The sequence below is a fragment of the Oculina patagonica genome, chromosome 3 (assembly GCF_052425735.1).
Source record: "Oculina patagonica isolate OP01 chromosome 3, crgOcupat, whole genome shotgun sequence".
In the NCBI taxonomy this organism is placed as follows: Eukaryota; Metazoa; Cnidaria; class Anthozoa; order Scleractinia; family Oculinidae; genus Oculina; species Oculina patagonica.
The window spans coordinates 16351580-16376764 of NC_135760.1; the positions used below are offsets into that span (position 1 = coordinate 16351580).

General features: G+C 39.7%; 1 protein-coding gene across 2 annotated transcripts in view; it reads right to left on the reverse strand.

Moving 5' to 3' along the window:
- Positions 1 to 23537: 23537 nt before the first annotated feature.
- The window catches only part of LOC144646965 (ectin-like), a 37613-nt gene continuing 35965 nt past the window's right edge, over positions 23538 to 25185 (reverse strand). For both annotated transcript variants that reach the window (XM_078506686.1, XM_078506687.1), the window contains one exon: positions 23538 to 23677. In XM_078506686.1, the coding sequence (XP_078362812.1) occupies position 23677 (1 nt within the window). In that variant the 3' untranslated portion in view covers positions 23538 to 23676. The remainder of the gene's footprint in view (positions 23678 to 25185) is intronic.

Sequence of the window (25185 nt, forward strand, 5' to 3'; positions counted from 1 at the left end):
ATGCTTGTATGCCCCTGTTTGAAAGCACTTTGCGAATAAAACTCAGGATCGTAATTCGGAATCTTCATTTTTTAGTCGTTATATATATACGCAAAAAGATGTCAATGAAAAAATGGCGAACACTTGCTGAAAAAAAGGCCGCTGTTGAGCAGCAAAATGAAAAAATACTTACTGCAATGAAAAACAAAGCGATTGAAAAAAAATTTGGACAGCTTTCAGGTGAGGAGGTATTTAAACCGCTGACACGAAGGTTTGACCGCGCCTTTACAGCGCAAACGGATGAACGAAAAAAAACTGATGCTGAAGAAGGGCCAGACTATAACCTGGATGATTTTGACTTTAACTACCCTTTTGGTGAAAATTTTATGCCAGATGAAGAAACGCCCCCGACAACTCCGCCGCCGTCACCAGAAGTGCCTGACTATTCGATGGTGGAATCTGACCAAGATTTCGAAGACGAAACTCCAACATCATCACCACCATTAACATCATCACCAGCCCCACCTCTTGCGGAAAAGGAAGATGATGATGATGATGATGGTGATGATGATGCAGAAGGGGGTGATGATGCAAAAAATGGAGATGCTACACCCTCGCAAGATTTGTCTCAGTCGGTTGAACGAGCCAAATGGGGAACACCACAACAACCAGGAATCCAGGGATCAGAATCAACTGATTTGCAGGTGCTGAACAGCATGTTAACGAAAAATAAAGACAACCCCGACTATGTCGTGAAAAGCCCGAAATCAAAATATCACGGTTACACTATTCCAGACATAGAAAAAGCCCGAGACGAAATTTTAGAAAGAAGGGGAGAAAAGAAAGCAAAATCTTCTTTATTTTCTGAAAAAGAACCCCGGATCAAGAGGGGAGCGGTGTTGTTGATGTTAACGACCTTGTTGACAGACTTCATATAAGCCTCGGGTCAATTGATGCAGGAAACACTTCGAAAAAGTTGCGAAGTCAAATAATTTTATTGCTGCAAATGTTAACGAAACAGAAAGTGCTGTCAACAGAAGAAGCAAAAAAAATTTTACATAAGTATATAAGATGAAACATCTTAACCTTTTGCTCAACTCCGCGATTGCGAAAAAGAGTGATGCAAGAAATGAACCTCATGACTTTAAAATTCACTTTACTCCCCCGATCGTTTTGGACCCTTCAAAAAGGTACAAAGCGGCAATGAACGAGCTTGTAACAATGAGCTATTCTTGGTATAATGTTTCAGAAAAATATAACAATAACAAATTTAAATGGAAGAAAAAAAGTGACTCAGACTGGATTGATGTTACCATTCCTGATGGAATGTATGATTATAAAGACCTGAACGACGCTTTTCAAACTCTAACAGGAAAAACTGATGATTCAAAAAACATTTTTGAACTTTATTTTTATACCACGACATACAGGGTCACAATTTTGATTGCCAACGATTACGAGCTTGATTTAAGGGACGGCGATTTTTCAGATCTTATTGGATTTGAAAAAAAAATCTTGAACGACACGAACAACGTTGGCGATCATGTGCCAAACTTGACGAGAGGGGTAGACTGGATTTATATTCATTGCGACCTTGTTTCAAGAGCTGTTGACAATATTGAAGACGATGTTTTGTACACGTTGTCAACATCGACTCTCGAAATCTCTTACCCATTTTCGAAAGAGCCCCGTCGACTCTTGTGGCATCCAGTTAACAAATACCGAATTAACTCGATAAGAATCAGAATTAGTGATGGACTTGGAAATGACCTTTTTTTGAACGATCAACCTGTCGCTTTGAGCATTTTTATCGAAGAGGAAGAATGATTTTTTGAGAAAAGTATAGGATGAACCACCCAAGCGAATGGACGAGGTTTTACGACAGAGGTCACTACAGATATCGGCACAAAGGAACTGGGGTCGTAAGAGATACTTTAATGTCTATCGGAAAACGATTCGCAAAAAGCGGGAAAAAAAAGGCTGAAGAGGCAGCCAAAAAAGCCGCTGAAAAAGCAGCCGAAAAAGCTATTGAAAAAACGGCTGAAACCACCAAAAAAGTTGCTGAGCGGGGCGCGGAAAAAATTCAGCAAGTTTTAAAAAGAAAAAAAAGTCTTTTACCTGATTCCCGAAAAAAGCTTGAAAATATTTTAAGAAGAAAAGAAGCAGCGATGAAGAAAGGGCTCAACCAAACGTCGAGACAAAAGCTTGAAAATATTTTAAGAAGAAAAGAAGCAACGATGAAGAAAGGACTCAACCAAACGTCGAGACAAAAGCTTGAAAATATTTTAAAAAGAAAAGAAGCAAAGATGAAGGTGAACCGAATCATTACAGAAAATTAAATTTTTTTGTGGATAATATATATACCTGGTTTTGAGAGCGATGTTCAGAAGCGGAAAGTTTTTGGAAAAAACTGAGTTTATGAGATTTGGGTTAGACAAGCCCATAACAATTCCTGGAAACAATCAGCTACAGGCAAAAAGTGGCTACAAATTTTCTGTGACTGACAGAGACAACTGGTTCGACTGGTACAACGCTTACATCCGTGCAGATTTTACATTCGAAGCAACCGCAGATGGGGCTGCTGTTGCAGGAGAAACCCGTTCAGCGCCGATTAATGGATCTTTTTCTTTGATAAATAAACTTGTGGTAAAATCTGCGGGAAAACCTCTTTATAACGTTGACAACGCTCACAAGCTGATATTTATCAAAAACTTGTTGGATTATTCCGATGACTTTTCCAGAAGTGTGGCTAAAAGCCAGTTTTGGTATCTTGATACGGCTGACGATGTTATTACAGCAGCGGCCGCAACAAACCTTGGAATTCGACAAAGGGGGTTGTTATCCCACGCGGGTGCAACGGTCAACACTATCATTCCTCTGAACAGGTACTCTTTTTTTGAAGAGCTCAGTGACAAGCTTTTGCCACCAATGCCGCTTGAGCTTGAAATACAACTTCAGTCTGACGCAGAAATGATTTGGCAGAACGACGGCACAAACAGGCGAATTGTTGTAAAAACCCTTGAGCTGTGGGTTCCAATGCTTCGGTTTACGAGCGAAGGGCAAATGCTTGCGAATGAAGACTTTTTAAAACCAAGGAAGTGGACTTACATGAGTGAAATGGTGGAGCCCAGCACCAGCCAACGCACTGCTTTCGGAACTTGGCAGATAAGTCCTGGAATTAAAAACGCAAAGCATGTCTTCATCTTTATCCAGCAGACCCGAAGAGTGAACACTATTACCCAGAACCCGTACTTTTTTGACACTTTTGACATTGACGGAGATGACTCAGCAAAGCTCGCTACTTGCAGGCTGCAGTACGGTACTTCCCAGTTTTATCCTGAGCTGGAGTATGACGAAAATTTTAAGCTGCGAATCCTCAACGACGTGATGAATTACCGTTACCGAAAGAATGATTACAATACAGGAGTTCAGCTGCAGACAAGCAACTTTAGCACACTTTACCCTTTTCTTTACTTCGACCTTCGAGAAAACAAAGATAACTTGACAAACGATCCGAAGCAGCTGATTTTTCACTACAGGCTAAATGAAGCGGCAAATGCCCAGGATTACACGATATTCGCTGCTATTATGTACGAAAGCGAAATGGTTCTGAGGCAGGTGGGTAACGAACTGGTTGTTGTCTAAATTTTTTATAAAATATATAAGATGTCTTCTTACTACCCACACAAGGTTGCGCTTTCTGAGGGCCAAAAAAACAGCCTCGCCAAGGCGTTTTTGAACAAAACATCAATCACGCTAAGACTGAAGTACGAAGACATTACGGGAAAAAATGGAGACTCTTTGCATCTGACCTCGCGGCAAATCAAAAAAATTCAAAAAGCCGTTAGCGAGAAAAGGGGGCTTGATCTGAAAATGAGCAAAACGCAGATTAAAAACGCAGTTAAAATCATCAAAACCGCAGTTTTTGGCAAAGGGTTGCAGGTAAAACCAAAAGGTGGAAATGGTATGAGGGTCCAGCCTGCAAATGTGATGCGGCGGCCGCCTCCATTCATTGGAACTTGGGGAGAAAAAAAATGAATTTTAAGGACGTTCCTTTAACTGATTTTGACCTGTTTGCGTGGTGTGATCAACTCAAAATCCCGATAAAAGGTGTTTTTTCAAGAAACGAATTTTTGCCAAAAAATCACTCTCCCTGCATAATCAACATGGACGACTTGGGCGGCCTTGGTACTCATTGGGTTTGTTGCTTTCGAAAAAGAGAAAAAGAAAGCTATGAGTACTTCGACTCTTTCGGTTTGCCCCCACCCGCAGAATGGGAAAATGAGCTTGTTCTTGAAGGAAAAAAGAGCTTTTTGCGAAACGACAACCAGATTCAGTGGGAAAAAAGCGTGCGGTGCGGTTACTACTGTTTGCTTTTTTTAAACGAACGAAACAAAGGGCGGTCGTTTAAAAAAATTCTTGAAATGTTTTCTGGCGATTTGTTGAAAAACGAGGCTGTGGTCAAAAAGTATTTTTTGCATCAAGTATAAAATGAAGGTGTATTGCGTTAAAGAAAGAAAGTTTACCCCCAACGTGCCTGGCAGTGAAAAAGTGGTAATTACCAAAAATGCCCGAAAAATGTTAAAAGCCAAATGTGTAAGTTGCGGCATCACAAAAACAAGGTTCCTTTCGAAAAGCCAGAGCCAAGGAGGCGCTTTAGCAAGGCACAAGACACGCTTGGTTGACAAAATCGCTGAGGGTGCAAGCATGTTTTTGTCTGGCCCCTCTCCCTCGTTTGCAACGGCAGCTGCGAAACTTGCGGGGCAAGCATTCAAAGGAGTGAGCGACAATGTCAAATATTTTCGAAGAACATAAATTAAACAAAAAAAGACAAAAAAAAAATAAATGGAAATTCAAAAAGTTTACTGCGTGAAAGAAAGGCGTTGCACTTACAACGAGCCTTATACCAAAAGAACTGCGATAAACATCGAAGGTCAAAAAATTCTTGAAGCAAAATGCATCAGTTGCGGCATAAAAAAGGTTGTTCGTTATGACCCGGTAAAAGGTTTTTGGACTCCTAAAGGCGCTTGGAAAGCCAAGCAAAAAACAGAAATTTTTTCTACAGGTATATAAATGAAAGTCTATTGCGTAAAAGAAAGACAGTTCACTCCCAATGTGGAGGGAAGCGAAAAAATCGAGATGACAAAAAATGGCCGAAAAATGTTAAAAGTGAAATGCGCCAGTTGCGGAATAACGAAAACAAGATTCGTTTCAAACAAAACGGGGGCAGGCGTTGACATTCACAAAGCCATCGGCAAGCTACCAAAACCAAAAAAAGGTTGGACTCTACCAGGTCACAACTACACTGGTCCCTACAATCCTCTTGAAAAGCAGCTTACATACGATCCGAAGACCGGAAAGATATTGAAAATCATGCAGAAGCCTACCGGGGCGACAGACGCAGTCGCGATGCAACACGACGTTGATTATTCCGTGTGCGAAGGAAAAAAAGACGTGAAAGGTTGCAAACATGCAGCAGACAGAAAAATGGTGAAGGCGCTTGATGCAATTCCCAAAAACAAGCGCCAGTGGGGGCACACTTTGGCAAGAAACACTATCGCGTCAAAGCAGAAGGTCGGCGTGGGTGTCGGTGAAACGATCAACAAAAAGGTCGGTGAGAAAATTCCTGGTTTTAAGCAGGCTCAAGATCTCGGCATGTTGTTAACAGGAGCTCTCGGTGGAGATAAAAAGCTTCTTGAAAAATATTGGTCAGGAGACATAGCAAAGGGCGCTTTCAACACCAAAACGGGGTTTTTCAGCAAAAAGTTTTGGACTCACCCTTCAGAAAACCAAGACCCTTCTTGCTCAGCCACAGTTTATAACAAAAAAACAGGAAAATGGGTTAATCATTATTGTGATTAAATCAAAAAAAAAATTTTTTTGTCTTCAAGTATAATGGCCCCCGCTACCCAATACAGACGAGCCGAAATCAAGGCAATGAAACTGACCTTGGAAAATCAGCAGGCCCACTACGAAAAGACTTCCGCCAAATTCAAGCGCTGGCATACTCGCTGTCAAACAGCTTGCGCTTTAACGGGCGGTGCCGCGACGATTCTTACCGGCTCAGGTCTCGCAGCTTCGCTTTCCGCTGTCGGCATTGTCGTTGGCGGGCCTTTGATTGGAATAGCAACAGTTTTTTCTCTCACTTCAACTTCTTTGGGCGTCACTGTCAAGTTTTTCTTGCAAAAAGCAAAAAAACACAAAAAAATACTTTCACTTGCGGAAGAAACTCTGTTTGCAATCAACTCTCTCACTTCTGCGGCCCTTGAAGACGGACAAATTTCTGACGAAGAATACCAAGAAATCGTCAAAAAGTACAGTGCCTTCTCTTCGAAAAAAACAAAACTGCGTTACTCAAATCACACTGACAGCGCTCGCTCCCACCAATCTTGAAAATGTTTTTCGGCAGTTTTTTTCGTTTTTTCATTTTTCGTCAAATTTTCCTCCAGCTTTTTGATCATTTCTTCTTTTTTTGGCCAAGAATCTGGTAGCTTTTTAAAATAAAAATACAAAAAACATGTGTAGTTAATATGTTTTTTTTTTTGGCAGTCTTTCACCACGTTTGCCAAAAATCGCAGCCTTGATGGATCAAAATCTTGCCAAACAATACGGTTTTTTGTTAAAACTGTTTTCAAATATGACAAGTTCGGCACCGGCGAAATCGATCTTCTTTCTGTCTCTTCCAGATATTCAAAACCGTGAGGTTCTTGAAAAACGATTGGTTCAAAAGTTTTCTTTTTCGCAACAAGAACCAAACAGAAATTTTGGATATCTTTTTTTGTCAATGGTTCTGCCCCGTAAAGCACACCATAAGGGTCATCAACAAATGGTTTTTTGTCTTTTAGCCACTTGAGGCTTAAAGATTTGACAAAGTTATAATAAATCGTAGTCATATTATCACTAAAGCCTGCAAGGGTACAAGTGCCATCAACGAATTTTTTTTTTCTTCCATGTTATATTAAGTCTTTTAAGTTCAAATGGAAAATAATAAATTGGAGGCACGTTACTACAGCCCTCAAGGATACTGGAAAGGAATTTCTGCAATAAAAAAATTAGCCCAAGCCGCAAAGGTTTCCGAAGATACTGCAAAAAGGTGGCTCGGAAAACAAGCTTTTTGGCAAATCTACCTTCCCGCACCACGATACGTTCCTCGTCCAAAGTTTGATGTATCTTCTCCCAACGCGGTCCACCAGGCGGACCTTCTTTTTCTTCCTCATGACAGATTGCCGCGAGGGCGAAAAGTTTACAAATACGCGTTGACTGTTGTTGACGTTGCCAGCCGTTACAAAGAGGCCGAGCCTTTGACCTCAAAAGATTCAACTGAGGTTGCAAAAGGTTTTCGGGCAATTTACAGGCGTAGTGCACTGAAATGGCCACAAATGCTGCAAGTTGACCCCGGGCGCGAATTTATGGGCGCTGTTACCAAAGAAATGGAAAATCAAAAAACAGCTATTCGACGCGGGCGTGTTAACATTCACAGAGATCAGGCCATTGTTGAACGTTTCAACCGCACACTGGCAGAGCGCCTGTTTGGTTATCAGTACAGTGTCGAGTTGACCCTGCCATCTGGCCAGCGGTCGACAGCGTGGGTTAAGAGGCTACCCGAAGTTATTGCCGCTCTGAACAACGAAGTTACACGGTTGACGGGCAAAAAACCCTCAGAAGCTATTAAATTAAAAGCCGTTGCCGCCAAGCCGTCGACTCCTTATTTGAGGCCTGTTGGTAAAAGCGAAAAAAAGCTCCCCTCCTCCGTGAATGTTAGATATTTGTACCAGCCGGGTGAGTTAGAAGGTGGCGGAAAACGTGCCACCGATCCAATCTGGTCTTTAAAAGTCTTTTCGCTTGAAAGAGCTGTAATGAAACCGAACGAACCTGTTTTGTATTACTTGCAAGACGGCCCTAAGCGTGGCTTTGTGCGCGAGGAGCTGCTCGTAGTACCTCCTGATACCGCCCTTCCACCAGTCAATGCCAGCTAAACGTGATATTCAATCGGTTCGGTATGTATTCCATCTTCAAGCACCCAACGTTTGTCGTAATAGGCGCTCAAACCCAGTTTTTCCTGCTCGTAAGTTACCATTTTTCCTTCCTTCATACGGAAGCCTCTGTTTGTTGCCATGTCCTTATGACCATTCAGAGCGGCCTTAAATCCTTGCCATCTTATTTCGTTTTGCGTCTTGGACATCCCCTTAGTGCTGAACTTTTTTTTTCACCTTCTGGTTCCTCAATAAAATAACACTTTGAGCAGAGCGCAATCATCCGGCTGCCCGTACACTCAAGCTTAAAGAGACCAGGGGTGCGGCCGCTCCACTTGTCCCAAGCCAGCCATTGTTTTTTTTGAGTCTCGAATTCTTGTTTTAGCTCAGGTTTTACGATGTCCTCAAGCTTCGAAGCAGAAATGGCCATGTAACAGCTGTCCGTGTCCATCTGAATGAGCTCAAAGTCTTTTCGATCAAAATACTTGTCTAAAAAGTCATAGTAAAACTTGAGCATGCGCAGCTTTGCTAACTGGTAAACCGCGATCCCAACTTGAAAAGGCCTGCTGATCGTTATCCGCGGCTTACGACTTTCCAACTCGTACGCTTGCCCGATTTCATCTAAGTCACTAAAATACGCACTTCGCAGGGCTCTGTCAACCACTTTCTCATCTTTGGTGTATATCACATTCGTTTGCCGTTCTAGTGCCTCGATCAGCTTCCCGTATGGAGTGTTTCCAAACAGCTTAAACACGTCAGCCAGCAAGGCCTTGCTCTTATCAACATCACCTGTTCTCCGCGCCTCTGTCACTTGTTCTACAAACCAGGGGAAGATCTTTTTCGGTTGATAGTCAATCGTTCGGTAAACCGCCGTTATCTCTGCCCCGTGTTCCACATACCAGCGCAGCAGTGGAGCATACAAAAGAATTTTTTTGGCTGATAGGGCCCCAACGAGCTTTTTACCATCTCCACGATTTCTTTTTGTTTTTTTCAAGTATTCATACATGTGTTGTGGAACGGCTTCGGCTGGCACCTCTTTGTTGTAAAAGAATGGCGGCATCTCTTCAAACTTTTTCCACAAATTTTTTGGAATTTCTATGTCAACTTCCGCAAATCCAAACCATTTGGGTATATGAGAAGGGTTTTCTCCTTTCAAGTTTTGCATAAGGTCATAGGCAGCAAAGGTTTCCATTCCTGTATAGTACCGAAGTTGTTCTTTTCCGCATGGCATGTCTTCTAACATTGTTGACAAATAGAGGGCATTTGCGTCGTAGCCAACGATGTTTTTGCACAATTTTGCTTTTTCGAACTGGTGGTCTCTTATCTTTGTGACGTTAACTTCGTGGTACCTTGTGAATACTATGCTCGGTCCTCCAACAACAGCCCCTTTCAGCATATAATACGCTTGTTTGCTCGGGCTGTACATTTCTGCTCCCCTCTCAACCGACCCACGAAGCAAGTAATGCAAACTCACGCCTGGAATGCTGACGGCGTCTTTTAGGATGTCAACACCCTTTTCAGTGTAAAAAGCTTTCATTTTTTCTAGAGCTTCTAGGCCGGGAGCCACATCAAGGTTATTGTAATAGCGAAGCCAATCTGCAAAAGTTCGCATTCCCTTTTCTCGAAACAGTTTTTTACAAGCTTTCCATTCTGAAAGTTTTAGCACAAAAGAGTTTTTCAACTTTGAATACCAAGCAAGATAATCCGGCAACCCTGGGTAGTCAAGCTTCTCGGGGGAGTCAAACCACTCATAAGGAAACCACGATTTCGTAGCCTCACATCCGTATGCCTTAACCCACTTTTCATAGCTTGTTCCTGGCCCAAGGTAGTTGATAATGTCAAGGAAACGGAAGCCCTGAGTGAGCAAGAACATGATTTTGTTACAGTTTTTTGCCACTCTGACTTTGCCCGTTGTGTCAGCAAGGCGGTCTGCGAAGTTATTTTTGATCAGATTCAGATCGTAACTGCCAGAGTTGAACCCAACTACAGGTACCTGGTTGCACCATTCCTCAATTTTTTGTCGCTGCGCTTTTGGAAGCAGGCCAACGTCTTTTGGCATGAATTTCGCTCTTACTTGAGCCCGGATGTTTTTTCCGCGTCTCTCCAGCTCTTCCATAAACTTGCGGACCAGCTCCGCGGGGTCTCTTTCACAGATGTGGGTGGGCTCTCTTTCAAGGGTGTCACCGATGCTTACCGAGATTGGCACGTGTGCGTTTTCGATCGTGAGTGTTGGCGTTGGTTCCTTTCTCTGATTATTGTCGCCATACGCCTCGAAATCGTACAAGATCGCGTGCGGGTAGCTTTTTGTTTGCGCCCGCGGTGTATCAACAACGATTTTCCTTACTTCGCACGCCCAAGCCTCGATCACGCGGTAGCCGGCCCTTCGTAGCAATCTTGTACGTTTCATTGTGGCTTTGAACCTGTCTTCGCGTGTTTGGTCGTTGCGGTCAATGATTTTGTTACGATCTTGCGGGTAACATTTTCGACACCCGTGCCAGTGGCAGCCGTGGTATTGAAATACAGTTTTGGAAATAGGGTCGTACCCGTCGACAGGTGCGCGCTCAACCCAACGCTCGCCACCATGTCCGCACATTGCGTGGTGAATGTGAATTTTCCGCCGCTTGGCTTCTTGGTCAAGCCACCGAAGCGATTCTTTGGAAGCTTGATTGCTTGGATAGAAAGCCTTCTCAAAGCTTGTCTGTGGTTCTTCAACCTTTTTGCCCGGGCAATCAATTATTGTTTTTCCTTGGCTGCAAGTTTGATAATGCCGTTTAAGGTTACAAACTTTTGTAAATCTCGCGTTGCAATGGGCGCATGCATACGTATTGGCTAACTTTTCAATATTTTTAATGACAAACGCGTGCCCTTCGTAAATTCCGATTGTCAGAATGTTCGTCAGCATAGCTGGAGGGTTTCTTTTTAGATGCCATACGACTTCCTCATCTTTTACCCTCACAGGCTCATAAACTCGGATGCCGAGCCAATCAGAGAAAGCGGCACCCTGATTCAGATGCCTTTCAACTTTATCTAATTCATCAAGAGATGTTTTTGGACAGTCAGTCGGCACAGTTTCGAGTTTGAAAAAACTCTTTGCGAGACCTCGGGCTGCTGCTGTGCTTCGATCAATACGCGCTCCTCGGTGCACAGCAATACAACGCCATAGACACAAATTATCTTGATAGGTATCTAGCGCCACCATCGACCGGCCATGAGCAAGGTTGCGCAGCCAGTCTGGTAAGGGGCCTGTGCCTAACAGCGGTTGTCGGTCAAGCACAACCTTTACATCAACATTAAAAAAGCTTTCAAACTTCCACTTTGTAGAAGGTCTTTTAATATTGTCAGGAGCCAGGCGTTTTGTCTCCTGTTCGGTCAACCATTTTTCCGCTGCAGAAAGCTTATGAATCCAAGGTGAGCCTTTGTTAATGTAGTAAACAATGACCGTATCATCTTCAATGTTGCGCAACTGATACGAGTAAACATGCCTGATATAAAACGCTGTGTTCACATTTTCTCGAATTTTTTCCATAAAGTTTGGTGTAAGGTCTTTTTCCAGACCTCTAATGAAGCGCCATCGAATAAAACGCCGGCCACTCTTTTCCTCCCCCTCGTCTTCCGCGACATCAAGAAGGTTTAAAATCTCATTCTGATAATTTGGTACCCCCCAATTTTCGTGTGGTACAAAAGGATCAAATTCATTTTGAATGTTCTTCCTTTTTTGCTCCTTCTTTTCTTTGTGACGATGTCGCTGAGGGGGTTTTGGGTGATACTTTTGTGCAAGCAACGGTTTTAGCAAACGCTTTTGCACTTCAAGAGGGATCGGTTCATCCAGTATATTACGGACAACTTCACGAAGTGGGCCCGACATTTGAGGCATTCGCTCAATTTGTTGCTCAACAAACTTGTCAAATTGACTTGCTTTGTTCGCGGTCAACAAGGTCTTGCTGAAAGCCATGTAACTAAAAAGCACAAATGTTCAATTGACATGAAGCCGCGAGCGGCATGCAAATTTGTGCGTGGGTGTCGGGGTTTACCCGAATGATATTTTTAGACGTTAGTAAGTTGTTTTCATTCCTGTGTGCTTAAAATCTGAGTTCTAAGCACTCTGGAATGAAAAATCTATTGTTTTACACGTGCACAACTATTGTTCTTTTGATTTAATGCACGTGATATCAATTATGACTCCTTGCCGTCTAATTCAGTGTGGTATTTGTCGAATTACGTTGAGAGCGTGACGTGACAGTCACGGGCTTGTTTGAACATGTCAAGGGCTTGCCTGAACATGGTATGCAAATTTTGTTTTTTTCCGCGTGGGTAAACAAAGTCGGGGAATTTACCGTGACTCATTAACACTTGCCAAAAAACGCACTCCAGCTGCGATAAAAGCGTCTAATTCGAGGTGGTATTTGTGTGACTCCCTCTATACTACTTTTTTAAAGGCTGTTAAGAAATAACGAAGTCAACAAACGAAAAGACCAAGTTTACGAAATGACTTTGTAACCAGGCTTTCTTACTTGGCAGCCCGGCCTTTCCTAGCACCCAGACCTCTCTTAAGGGTTCATTCTTCTTTTTATTTTTTTTTTTGCCCGACCGACCGACCCACCATCACAAGAGACGGGGCGATGGGAAACGAAACATTTTATTGGGATGGCCTAAATGAAGTTTTGATTCAAGGCAATGTGCTTTATTCTCATATTAGCAAGTCAGTAGGGAAAGACAGATTTTTGCTATCCGAGATTCCTTCTGCATTGTCCATAAATGACGAAAACTTTTCCATTAATGTTAGCAGCAGTTTTGCTGGCGATTTACACATGTCTGATGTAAGAGACTGTTTTTTTCCATTGCAACATGTACTAAATATGTTAATTTAAAACTATGATGCCTTTCTGTTGACTGTTGAAATCAATACGGTTGCTATTATTATTAACAACTAAGGTCGTTATAGAATTTTTGATTCTCATTCACGAGATATCCATGGTAATATTACTGCAAATGGAACAGCAATACTGTTGGAATTTACTAGTATAAGGGAAATGGTGCAGTATCTGCAAAAGAATGTAGTGCCATTTGAAGTGTTGGGTATGAAAGTTGAAAATTTATCACTTAATCAGAACTGCAGGCACACAAGTTCCAGTGCTCTAAGTGCTCATAATATTTGCATGTGCATTGTATTAGTTATTGTTAAAAAATTATTAATATTTTTAATTATTTTTCTCTTTTATTATGTTTACAGGACAGAAATGTAAAACAACAAAAAAATGCACAAGATACAGTCTTGAGAGAATCCACTGATTGCCATGTTATATCCAACACTTTCAATCTACATTATTATCTACATATATTGAAACAGCACACAGCAAAAACCATGTAGCGGTAACATTCAAGTTGAAAAGAAACTGTGTTAAACATCTCCGGATTCACCAATGGAAAGACCCTTCAATCGGAGGTCTTCACTGGCTCACCACTGTATCAACTTTACTTACTAGACTCCACTTGTATTGTATGTGTGTATCACCTCCAAATGATAACATATCTTATTGGACTGTATATCTTGTATCACAGATTGTACAGTCAGTGTAGACAACTTTCAGCCGCATTTAAACAAGAGTACATCAAGATACTGTATCAACCTTACTTGCTGGACTTCACTTGTAGTGTGGTATTACCTCTAAAATGTAATAACACTGTTTTGGACTTATTGGTCTTATCCTGCATCACAGATTGTATAGTCAGTGGAGACAACTATCAGCTGCATTTAAGCAAGAGTTAATCAAGATACATTATTTCAAGACAGTATTTTTCTGCCAAAGTTGTAACAGCTTCCTGGCTTTCTAGTACAGTTGCATACTATGTTGCATTCCATTTTATAAAGTGACAATAAAAGACATTTAGTTAGCATGATACAAGTTTAAATGTGAATTTTGTGATCAAAGTAGCTTAATATTTGCGTTTTTGTTAAATTGGTTAGAAACTAACCTCACCTTGGAATGCACAACTTAATAAAGAATACCACCCAAAGGAAATTATTGTAAAATTTTATTTACTTGACAAACTCCTTTCCCCCTTTTATAGCAAATGAGTCAGTCTCTAAACTATCTCTAAACTTTAATCAACCTATTCAACCTAATCAATCTATTTCAGTGTTTAATTACTTGGATATCTTTTGTCTTTTGGGCTCTCATTTTCACTCACAACAATAGACCTTTTTAGCTTTGTGTGTAAATTGCCCATTACAAATCACACGATGCTCCCTAGAGAATTTCCTTTTAACTATCTGAATATCGTGAATTTGTTAAAATTTGAAAGAAGTAATTCTCAAGGGTAACATCACATAGTCAGAAATGGGACAACAAACAAACAAAGCCCAAAAGGTCTATTCCCAGTCTGTCTGTGCTTCAAACATACTGACTTGCCATACTGAAACGTCATCGCCTTTGCATGCATTGCGTGCCGGTTATTTACTGTTGGTGTTAAAATGCCTAAAATTTAACTGTTTCACGTTACAGAGCCAAACAATTAAGTGCTTAGTGTTAACGAGGTACCCCCATTCTAATTTTTTTTTTGTTTTTTTGTTTAATTATGTTTATTTCAAACCCTAAACAAGAATTCGACGGCCGAACATATTGTCCTTCTGTCTTTAAGTGAGACCAAAATCCTTCATTTACACCTCTAAGCGTGACGCGAGCATCCCCTTGCCGTTCATATGGGTCCCCCCACCATGGCCACTCCACACACACACACACACACCACGTATCACACTTACAACAAGCATGGTTTTAACACCAGAGCTAAAATTTGGATCGGAATCTACGGCGGAACCTAAAGACTTTCTGTCATGAATATTTTGGGTGGGACCAAAATCTTTTATTTACAACTCCAACGTTGAGACGACGACCTTTATACGCATTTACGAGCAATTTAAAGGTAGTGTTAAGTTTTTTTACCTTCTTTACGCAGATTTACGAAACTTTAAGTTTCCGCAAATCTCTGTTTTCATGCAGTGCCCGTCCCTTTATATCGTAGCTTTCCCACTCCCCTCGAACAAAAGGAAGAGTTTTCATACCAGAGCTAACATCTAACACTTTTCGTTGCTTTCGAAAGGACCTTTGTTTTGAAATTACTCACCAGCTCTTTTTTCCACATGTTTCTTCTCTTGGGAGATATCCACAGGAAGTTGTCGCTCTGGGGCGCCTTGACAGGTGACTTGAAATGCGACGAGAAACAAAATTATGAAGGAGAAGTACATGGTTCTTGGAATATCCTTAAATCGAGAAAAATAAAACAAAAAAAATAAGACTAAGCTAAAAAGTAAACTTCAGTAGATGGACATCGCAGGCAGCCAATTGTGCTGAAAACCTTGTGTTCGACCTTGGTGGAAGGGAGGTGTAGTGGGTAGATCAAGGATTGCCAAAGTCAATTCCGAACTAAGTGAAAACCAATTTCTTATTATTTCCAGCCATATTTCGGATACCTTGCAATGACGATGAAAAAAACCATGATGAAATGATGCATTAACTCAGCACTTACAAATTAAGGTTGGCAGAATGAATGAAAAGCCAACATTTATAACTGATAGTGCTTATTGTGAAGAGGTAATTTCTGGTTCAAAAGGATCGAACAAGACCTGCAGCTGATCTGCGACGGCCTCTCCTAGCTGGCCTGACGGAAGACAATGCACACTATCACGGGCTCCGGACCGCAAAAATGCCGAAATATCAAAGTCAAAAAGCACACAAAAGGACTGAGGTGTGGTAATAATAAGAAAGATAACTAAAGAGTAATTATTTTGATTTGGCTGTGGAGACGCCTCACATGTATATCCGTTCCTAACGTAACGGACTAATTTAAATTTGCGCTGTACAAGAGACATTGTCACTTTGACAGGTGATTGATCAATTAGAGCGGTATTGGCCTATTTTTTCGACAATTTTGTGCCAAAAAAATTAGATTATTGTGTATACCATAAGAGGCGTTGGATCAGACTGCCGGGCACGGTACTCAAACAGCTAGACTAAACGCCCGACAGTCAGAAATATTCACCGAATTCCGTGAAAAAGCTTTTCACGGAGTAGTAATGTTGAAATGTCTCAGTTCTTTAAAGGAAAGTTACCCGGCCTGAGTGCAGTTGTGCTTTTATAAAGTATAACAGGGACTTTTGGGGCATTAAGACTGCCGGGCGTTAGTCTATTTGAGACCGTGCCGGCAGTCTGATCACAAATATTTTTTAACAGTATACACCAGCTAAGAAAATTCGTCCACAACAAAACCAAACTAATTTTTAGAATGGCTTGGCAGTTCCAAAAAAACATGAAATACTTTCAGTAATTTTGAATGAGGCTTCCTGTTGGAATTCGGTGAATATTTCGGACAGTCAGTGTGAGCGACAATTTTTCAAGTGTCGAGAACCTAGAGATTTTATCATATAATATGATGGCATGCCCAAGATTGAATATTTCGTCAACTATATATGACAGGCCAACATTATTTTTGGAATCGCTCGACATTTCTAAGCAAACATCTATAACTACTTAGAAGTTTGAAAGAACCTTTCGGTGGAAGATTTGTTAAAATTTCTGACTGCCGGGCATTTATTCAATTTAAGACCGTGCCGGCTGCCGGGCATTTACTGCTTCCGGGCATTTAGTCAATTTAAGACCGTGCCCGCTGCCAGGCATTTAGCCTCGGCGTTTATTATTGATCAGTTACTTAAAATGCGGGTTTGACTATAAAAGCGTCTTCCGAAGAAAGATAATAATTCCAGCTACACATTGGGCGATAAAAATTGGGGGTAAATAAAACGGCAAATTTTACGTCGCTAAAATAACTTTCAAAAAGCTGAGACCATATGTGACTCTGGTTTGCCTTCATAGAATATACAATATCAAACCTTATTGGATCGGAGGACCAAGAACACTAAGTATTAACCTGTGTCGCGAGGTTAAATAAATATCCATATCTGGCTCATGTATTTCATAAACCCGTTAAATAAGCTGTAAAAATAAAGTAAAGAAGTCATCAATTTTCGATCTCTTAATCACAATTTGCCGCAACTGGCCAAAAAAGATGATAATATACGTTGTTATAAACGGCGCTTTCTTCAATTCGCAAGAAAGTGTTTCATATTTGCATTTATTTATCAGGGGCACCCAACGGATCATTTTGGTGAATATCTGTTCGGAAGGCCTGTTTTACCTTGAGATTTTCTTTAGTGAAATGTCACCTCGAACCTTCGTAATATGGGAAATATAACACCTGTTGTTTTCGAAGAGGTAAAAATGCTGTTTTGGGTACGGGAATTTACAGCTACGATTGGGCTACGATTTTCGGAAAGGTAACAACAGCTCTCAAATTCGGATAATGAGATTTTGTTTCTTCTACTTTAATATTCAGCTAGAAAATATGAAAAGATTTAACTGTGTTAGTTAACGCACACATCCCTTATAAAAGGCCCTAAACGATGTTGGAAAGAGTACAACGACATTCCAAGATTTTTGACTGAATTTCCTCGTTGGGTGTTCTTGATCTTAAGAGCGATGTTGAGGAAAATAGAAAATACATGCAAAAAGCAAAAAGTTTCTCGTGGCAGTAGTCGATTAAAGGTTTCCTTACCTGTGAATAGTAATCTCAGCAAATATTTCAGCGAGGTTCCTTTTTTGCTCTGCTCTCCGTCAATGCACCTCAGTACACTAATTTCTTATTTATGTAATGATTTAGCTAAGGAAACACGTCACATGCATATCATTTCTAATGGACTTATTTAAATTTGTTAGCCAATGATACAATTCAGTGCACATATATAGCATTGCCATTCTGACATGTTATTTTTTTGAATAAAATGCGACACAGAATTTTATGTTTTCTAATAACCTTTAACTTGGATACAAATTGCAACTTTTGAGTTAGTAAGTTTTAATGAAGCTAAAAATGTTGAATCCTTGAAGACTAAAGTACCTTCATTGTACTGTTGAGATTTTAAACATGTAATTTTCCTTTTAAGAAAGACGGAGTGCGTATACCAAAGGCGAGAGCCAAGTTGCAATCTCAAATGATTTAAATTGCATGTTTATTCATAACTTTGTCTCGTTTTGTTTATTTCTACTTGCCCTTTATTTATTATTTTACTTTACCGCAAAAGCAAAGCAGGCGAACTATTTAAACAAAGTTCCTGATTCGCGCGATTCGCGCAATTATCCGAGTCGACAGGTACACACCACCCTTAACCTGCTTCAAAGATGATGGTTTGAAAAATCAAAATACCTAAGGCAGCAGATGGAAAAAGTCGCAATTATTTTTTTACTTTCTGTTTATTTTCCATTTAATTTAAACTTAATTTAAGTAAACTTATGTCACTTTAAGTTAACATCGTTTACTCTGGCTTTTTTAAGCAGCTTTCGTTTTGTCTTGTTTCTACTTATCTAGGGACGGACCATTAGAAATAGCCGGAGGGGGATGACTTGTCCCAAAAAATAAACTGCAAGGGAAAATTCACTAAAAAAAAAAAACTTGCAAGCGGTTATGCCTAAAAATAAAACCATGCAACGGAGAAGACAAAATTCGTACAGACATGTTGAAAAAAAAACTTTCTTGCACAATAGGCAAACGTAAATCTGTGGCTAAATGGCCGGCAGCAGGGCACGGTCCTAAATAGACTACATGGCCGGAAGTCATAATTTTTTACAGAATTTCCACTGTTCTTTCAACCTTTTTGAGGGTATGAGATGCTTGTTTAGAAATGTTGAGCAATTCCACAAATTATTTAATTTGGTTTTCCAGTTGACGAAATACAATAAAATCAATAGGTTCTCGACAGTTGGAAAATTTGGCTCACACTGGCAGTCAGAAGTGTTCATCAAATTCCGACAGAAAGCCTCATTCAAACTATTGAAAGTACTTGATGTTTGCTCGGAAACACCAATTGCAAGCGATTCTAAAAATTATTTTGGTTTTGTAGTGGACGAATTTTCAAAACTTGTGTATACCGTAATGTCGCTTATCAGACTGTCTGGCTCGGTCGTAGATACACTAAATGCCCGGCAGTCAGAAAAAATTAACGAATTCCTTAAAGATTTTTCACGGAGTATAAATGTGAAAAGGTCGCCCCGGTTTTTTAAAGAAGTTTCCTGAATGCAGTTGTGCTTTTTATACAGTATAACAGGGACTTTTAGGGTACACTCTTTCTATTTCATAAAAACCATTTATAAGAAAGTTGCGGCTGAGATTTGCCCCAAAATTTAAGAAAATGTATGGGCTAAAATAATAACATCCTCTGGCTCAGCCAAATTTTTTACGCGTTCTTTACGCGTTCTTATAAGAAAGGTTGTGGTGTGCACAACCTCGAAAAATTGTCAAAATTCATCCATTAAGGTCGCGGGGGACACCTGAGGCTCATCATTATGCATTTATTTAAAGTGTATGCACGAAGTACAACGACTGGCATCGACAACTTTACGAGATATTTATGACTGGACAAAAATATGGGCGCGTGCGTGTGATTTGTAAAAAAATCCCTGTTTCTTTGATATTTTAATCAATTTAAAACAACACTTAGCGATATACGTTCATATAGATTGTAGGGAGTCTTTAAGCTTATTTTCATTTCAGTTTGAATATTTCTCCAACTCAGAGTAATCACAAAAATATTCGGCATAAACAATCGTGTCCTTTTTAAAAACGCATTGTTCTCACCATAAAAGCGTGGAATATAATTACCATAATTACATCTCTCCTTGGCAAAATGATCGTATTTAGGTCGGGAAACCTTCGGAAATCTCAAAGTTTGGACTTTTCCGACAATTTTGTGGCAGAGAATACAGTTCGGATACAGAACTTCGTGACTTGACACTGCACATAGGTAAACTATGAATACTGTAGTGTGTCATAACAGAAGCGGAATTTTAAAAGAGCGCTTTTAGAAAGAGGTAGAAGACATTAAATTCAAATTTGCGCACTTAAACGGCCATAACTTGCTGGCAAACTTTAAATTAAAAAATTCGCTTCTGTTATGACACTCTAGAGATATTGACTGATTAGTTTTTGACAAGATCACAGTGTGCTGTCTCCTACTCGTTCCGCAAACTCTGCCACAAAATCATGTTTTCCCCAATTTAGCACTAACGTGGCTATAACATCGCCGTTAGATGCAATCTACCAAAAAAATATGTCATTCGCAATCTTTCATCATTTCTTTATGTCTCTGTAAAATGTGAGCTTAATCGCACCTATAACAGCTGAGAAATAAGCGTTTTAAAAGTTGCAGGTCAAGCAAAATTTTCCTTCATGAATTTATTCATGCTGTTGGTATCCCCCGCGACCTTAAAGACCAATAAATTTTGAAATCGCATAGAAGTTTCAATCATACATCGAGAATCATCGAATAGTTTATAATAAGGCTTTGTGTCGGAATTCGGTGAATACTTTTAACTTCCAGGCATCTAGTCTATTTAAGACCGTGCCTGCCAGTCTGATCACAAATATTTTTTCTCAGTATAAATACACGATCTCAGAAAGTTCGTCCCCAACAAAACTGACCAAACTAAATCATGTAGAATCGCTTGCCAGTTCCAAACAAACATCAAATACTTTCAGTAACTTTGGATGAGGCTTTCTGTTGGAAATCGGTGAATATTTCGGACAGTCAGTGTGAACGGAAATTTTTCAAGTGTCGAAAACCGAGAGATTTTAACGTGATGGTATATGCCCAAGTTCTGATATTTCGTCAACTATAACAGGCCAACATAGTTTTTGGAATTGCTCGACATTTCTAAGCAAACATCTAATACTACCAAAAAGTTTGAAAGAACCTTTCGGTGAAAATTCTGTGAAAATTTCTGACTGCCGGGCATTTAGTCAATTAAGACCGTGCCCGGCTGCCGGGCATTTAGCCACAGCGTTTATTAGCTTTTATTTATTCATCAGTTACTTTGCAGGTTTGACTATTAAGAGCGGTTTGTTAAAAAGGGTCCTAGAAAATATTAACCCAGTAACACCAAATCTGTTATGTCTACTTTTTATTAGCGGTCTGAGATTTTTATCAAACTTAAACTGAAATTTTTGACAGAATTTTTAAATATATGCACTTTAACGGTGATAGCGACAACCGAATTTTGGCTAAATTCACGGCTCAAAAAGTCACTCTTGTAAATGACTTTACCCAACCAGACTATGCTCCGAAGAAAGATAATCATTCCAGCTTCATATTGGGAGAAAAAAATTGGTTAAATAAAACAGCAATTTTTTAGAGCGTTTTCATCACAGCCCACTTGAAGCTCCCTCAGTGAAAAATAAGCGACCTTTTGCTTCGATGTCCATGAAAATAAACAATAGGCAGCTCCTAACATGTTACTTTTCTTTATCAAAAGACATGTTAATTAAGCTTTCTTGCAAGTTTTTAGTTAGAGAAAACAAGACTTTTGAATTTGGAATTGTGTACTAGCAACATAAAACGAGAAATTTGACCTACTATAATTGCTTTGGCGGTTCCGATATGTTGATCACCAAATTATAAATTCAAATTCTCTCTTTAACAGAAATGCGGTATCTACAGCGATAGCCAATTCACTGAGAGGCTAAGTAAAATATATTTCTTACCTTGATGATTTTTTCCTGTCCTGAAACGACAGCATTTTTAACTAAACACAGAGCGAGATCACTGAGTAACGATACTATAAATACTACATACGAAAATGACTCATTTTGCCCAGAGCTATCAAAACGGCGTTGACAAAACCTGGATCGGATCGGACCGGATCGGATCAGATCACGGATCTGATCACGGAAAGGATCACGGACCGGATCACGAAAAATAAAAAATAAAATAAATAAATAAATAAAAAATGGAATAAAATAAAATAAATAAATAAACAAATAAATAAACAAATAAATAAATGGTTTTTAGTAATCGGAGAAACGCGGAACGGCGTAACGAGAATCGGCGTAACAAGATTTTTTCTGATTTTATTTTCTTTTTTTAATTGCTTTATTAATTTATTGCTATGAACTTAATTAAAATAATAAATTATCACTTTCTAGACCAGCAGATAGCGGTATCTGGGATTTCAAGGATATTTCAAGGAGAAGCTATAAACTCGAGTGCACAGTGTGACTGCGCACATTCTTTCCCCGATCGAGACAATGAAACGTACAAAGCCGAACAAGTCAACGGAGCCGTTGGAAAATAAAAAGAGGGGCCTGAAAAGTTACCGATTGCGAAAGAAAAAGAAAGCAAGAAAATGAAAATCCCACAACAAGATATATTTTCAACTGGTCACCCATCCAAGTACTTACCCCGCGCAACAGGACTTAACTTCGGCGATCGGACGCAAACCAATGCTTTCCTTGTGGTATCAGTGTCAGAGGAGACAGAGGGTTATAAGAGAGGGTTATAAAAGTAATACCTGGTTAAAATGGATCTTTTGGAAAATTTGGCACTTTCCTGCTTAAACTGGTCTTAACTTTTATTAGCTGATTTACGTGCTCTTTCTGATACCATATGAAAAACAACGGTTCTTGTCCGATCGCCGAAGTTAAACCCTGTTGGGCGGGGTTAGTACTTGGTTGGGTGACCAACTGAAAATACCCCTAGTTAGTGGGCTTTATTTTATTTTCTTTCTTTCTTTTTTTTATAAAATCAGTAACTTAACAGGCCCTTCAATTTTTTGACTTCTTCGGCTTTGTACGTTTCATTGTCTCGATTGGGGCAAGAAAATTCATATAATACGCCGTTCCGCATTCCGCTGTTACGCCGATTTATACTAACAACCATTTATTTGTTAATTTATTTGTTTATTTGTTTATTTAATTTAATTTTATTTATTTTATTATTTTTCGTGATCCGATCCGTGATCCGATCCGTGATCCGATCCGCGATCCGATCCGGTCCGATCCGATCCTGGTTTTGTCAACGGCGCTATCAAAACATATTTTACATGGCCAGATTTTATCCAATCATATTTTACGCAATTGCCTAATGGTTAGCGCACCGTACTCCGGAGCGGACATTCCAGGTTCGAGCCTTGGCCGGGTTCACTGTGTTGGGCAAGACACTTTACTCTCACAGTGCCTCTCTTCACTCAGGTGTATAAATGGGTACCGGCGAAATAGTGATGAGGGGAGGACCCTGCGACCGACTAGCATCCCATCCACGGGGGAAGTAGAAATAGTCCTAGCTGCTCATGCTTTCGAAATCGGGATAAACTCCGGCAGTATGCGCCACTTGGCTCGAGGCTTCCCTTTTTATCAAAACAGAAGTTCGAATGATTAATGGAAAGCTGTTGAAAGCGTTAGCTTCCAAATGTAGAAGTCAATTTATCCATAATCTCTGGGGTCGTGGGGTTAACAAAAGTTGTCAGCTATCAGTGATATGGTCAACTCGAAATGACTTCAGATATTTCCAAGAGAGAATAAGTGAACCAGTGAATAGCAACAGCTGGTTCGCAAGCGTTCTCCAAAACTTCCCTTCCCTTTTCCCCTACTTTCCTCGCTTTGCTAGCCCGTCGTTCTTTTCCCCGTCCCCTTCGTATTAGGGAGTCTGTTCACAAGCTATACAGAGGAGACAAAAAGCGATAGACTCATAAACAAGCGATGATACTGTTTAATTTACCCACACATTACTTTTATTGAGCTTTTTGTCTAAGTCTACTACAATGTGTTTAATGCTTCTGCCTCGAAGATCGCCGCTATACAAATCTGGCGGATCTTTTTAAATGGCTTCCCTCAGGTTAAGCTGACACCTAAAAATTGACAACAAAAACAGCACTTAACTATCATCATCATTTGCAGGAGCTAGGGGCATTGTTCCCGTTGTTTGTTTTAGTGTTCTCTCGAAACGTAGCGGCGAGCAATTTATGTGAGAGACCTTATGAGAGCAGCTATTTTTATTACCCGATCCGATTATTATTTTGTGGCCTCTAAAACATTTAACAGCAGGAATCTACTCTTCGAAAATTCATTTCCATGGAATAAACTTTATAATCGTCTACAATTGTATAATTAAGGGAGTTTTTTGTTTGACTCTTTTTTAGTTCACTTAGCCTAGGAAGCAAAAACCGAAGGGATGTGGATCGGATCATTAAAAGAAAGTAAAGATGAACCTTTTGGTATCAAATGGCCTAAAATCCCGATTAAAGCTCTGGGAGTATATTTTACCTGCGATCGAAAATTGCTTAAAGAAACTAACTAATATTTGGTCCTCAAGGGGCTTATCTATCTACGGCAAAGTGACAATAATTAAATCCTTTCTGATTCCAAAGTTTGTTTACGTATTCTCGCTGCTTCCTACACCAAAAGAAGTTGTAAACGAACTAAATAGATTGCTGTTTAAGTTCTGATGGAAATGAACTGATAAAGTAACTCGTGTATCAGTAATTAATGATTATGAAAGTGGCGGTATAAAAATGATAGATGTTGACTGTATGATTTAATCCTTAAGGTTAGCTTGCTTACAACGTCTATTCAATGGTTCAACTGCAACGTGGAAGAGGTATTTTCTTCATATTCTAGAACCTGTAGAAGATGTTTTCTTTTTAAGTTGCAATTATGACATCAAGGATTATAAATTTCCCTCTCAATTTTACAACGAACTTTTGCTATGGTGGTCAGAATTCCGCGAAACTTTCGCTTCAGAAAGAGACTATCGAAACATTATTTGGAATAAGAAGGAAATACGAATAGAAAATAAGCTAGTTTATTTAAAAAAAACTACCTTTCGTCAGGAATCATTAACATACATGACCTGCTACTTGATCTAAATACAACCGACTCCTATAGCTACTTTGCGAACAAGATTAATAAAACCAATTTTCAGTCAATGGGCTGGCCTTCGCCATTCTATACCTTCACATTTAAAAGCTAACATTGTAACTGTATTATCCGAATCCCTTTCCTTTTCAATTGAGAACAAAATCTTTGATGTTAAAGGATAAAGGTCAAAAGATTATTACTATCTACTGGTTTCAGAAAAAGCCAAACCACCTAATATAGTCTATAAATTACAGAGTGACTTCAATTTTTCAACGGACCAAATTAAACAAATCTTTGCATTACCACATTTAGTTGCAATGGAATCCTATGCGAAAGCTTTCCAATATAAAGTTATAAATTCTATTCTATACACCAACACCAAATTATTTAAAATTGGCTAAAAAACTAAAGATCTCTGTACTTTTTGCAATGCTGAACCTGAAAATTTGTCTCATTTCTTTTACCATTGTTCTAACTCCAAGCAGTTCTGGACCGATTT